The sequence below is a fragment of the Acanthisitta chloris genome, unplaced genomic scaffold, assembly GCF_000695815.1.
Source record: "Acanthisitta chloris isolate BGI_N310 unplaced genomic scaffold, ASM69581v1 scaffold25002, whole genome shotgun sequence".
Lineage (NCBI taxonomy): Eukaryota > Metazoa > Chordata > Aves > Passeriformes > Acanthisittidae > Acanthisitta > Acanthisitta chloris.
The window spans coordinates 6,504-8,240 of NW_008660219.1; the positions used below are offsets into that span (position 1 = coordinate 6,504).

Here is a 1,737-nt window from a genome sequence, read left to right on the forward strand (position 1 = left end):
ACACAGAGTTCGCATGTTGATCAGCGCTCTCCAGTCAGCTCTGAGAAGCTTGAGGAGTGGCCCATGGGAACCTTCGGGGGTTCAACAAGGCCAAGTGCCAGGTGCAGCACCTGGGATGGGGCAATCCCCTGTATGAATCCAGGCTGGGAATGAAGGGATGCAGAACAGGTTTACTGGTGAGGCACTGGCACATGCTGCCCAGAGCTGCTGTGGCTGCCCCATTCCTGGAAGTGTTCCAGGCCAGGTTGGGTGTGGCTTGGAGCAAACTGGGCTAGTGGAAGGTGTCCCTGCCCATGGCAGGGAGTGGAACTGGATGGGCTTTAAGGTCCCTCCCAACCCAAACCATTCTGGGATCATGTGTGACATTTCCAAAGGCCTTTTAGTTCATTAAGGCCCAATGTTACAGCGAGCACCAAGAAGTGAGATCAGGTGAACTGCGTTTGGGAATTTTAGTTTTTAAGGGATTGACTTGCTCACACAGACATTTCTGTGATCTTGCCAAAACATATCTGGAAAGCAGCCATCAGCCCAAAAGAAAACACCTGTACAAGCTATAAATGAGTGTGAACACCCCGGGCTAACAGCATTTGTGATGCTCTTTGCTCTAACACAGGACCAGGAACATCCAGCTTGGTTTCCTCAGGGTTATGACCGGGTGTACAATTCTGATTGAGTACATGTTCAGGGGATTCTCTAAACATGGCCCAGCTTTGAAGCTGCCCTTTCATGAAGCTCATGCTGAGGTTTTTGAGTGTCTCCCTTGTAGTGCTTAGCGCCAACAAATCATCACCTTACCAGCCTTTATCAGAGGGAAGTATAAGCTGCTTTTAAATATTAGTGTCTTCACTTAGAGGCAGCAGATGTGGGGAGAGTTTGAAGTGAGTGCTTGCTAGGATGAGGGCCTAGGGAGTGTCCCAGGTCTGTGAGGTGTGAGCAGGTTCCCAATGCAGTAGGCAGGGGCAGATATGCTGTCCAACACTGCACCAGAGAGGAGTGTGCTTTCCTGATGGGATTTGGGCTTTTTAGTGTTGTGAAAGAAACTGCCATGTCTGTTTCAGATCCCAAAGAAGAGAAGGAGGAGGAGGAGGAGGAATCTCCAGGCGTGCTGAGCCATGGCTCCCCGGTGGGCCCAGCGCGGCCCAGCCGGGGCTGGCGCAGCAGCAGAACATCCGCTCGCCAGCGCGACGCCGAGAACTCGCGCGCGTCCCGGTCCAAGACTGGCTCCCTGCAGCTCGTCTGCAAGTCAGAGCCGAACACAGACCAGCTGGAGTATGGTACGTGGCATGGAATGCTTGGACAGAGTCAGGGAAAGCTCTGGGGGGACTTGGTGTGTGCGAGCTGCTGAGTGTGCCTGGTGCTGCATGGCCACAGGTACCACTGCCACCAGCACTCCTGGCTCTGAGTGTCCACAGAGGTATCGTCAGAGCTCACTGCAGCCAGCACACTTTGAAACCTAACGGCGACTTTTCCTTTCAGAGGTCACGGAAGAGCATCGGTCTCCAGCTGGAGTCAGGTGGGACACTCATTATTTTCTGGTATTTCTTCCTATGTGGTGTCTGAGGGTGGGAAAACAAGGGCCTGAGTTGTCTGAAAATAAATGCCTGTGTGAAATGATCTGTAGGACAGAGAGCAGTTCTGTTTCATTCGTTCCTGGGCCTTTGCATTTTCAGTGTGGACTGCAGGTGTTGGGAGATACTGATCTGGGCATTGCACCTGGTAGCTTTGTTCCTCTGGGGG

At 52.7% G+C, this 1,737-nt stretch overlaps 1 protein-coding gene across 1 annotated transcript in view; it reads left to right on the forward strand.

Moving 5' to 3' along the window:
* The first annotated feature begins 1,045 nt into the window (after positions 1–1,045).
* ZFP91 (ZFP91 zinc finger protein) overlaps positions 1,046–1,737 on the forward strand; it is a 6,463-nt gene continuing 5,771 nt past the window's right edge. Inside the window, exons 1-2 of the mRNA XM_009069748.1 lie at positions 1,046–1,274; positions 1,477–1,513. Of these exons, the coding sequence (XP_009067996.1) occupies positions 1,046–1,274; positions 1,477–1,513 (266 nt within the window). The remainder of the gene's footprint in view (positions 1,275–1,476; positions 1,514–1,737) is intronic.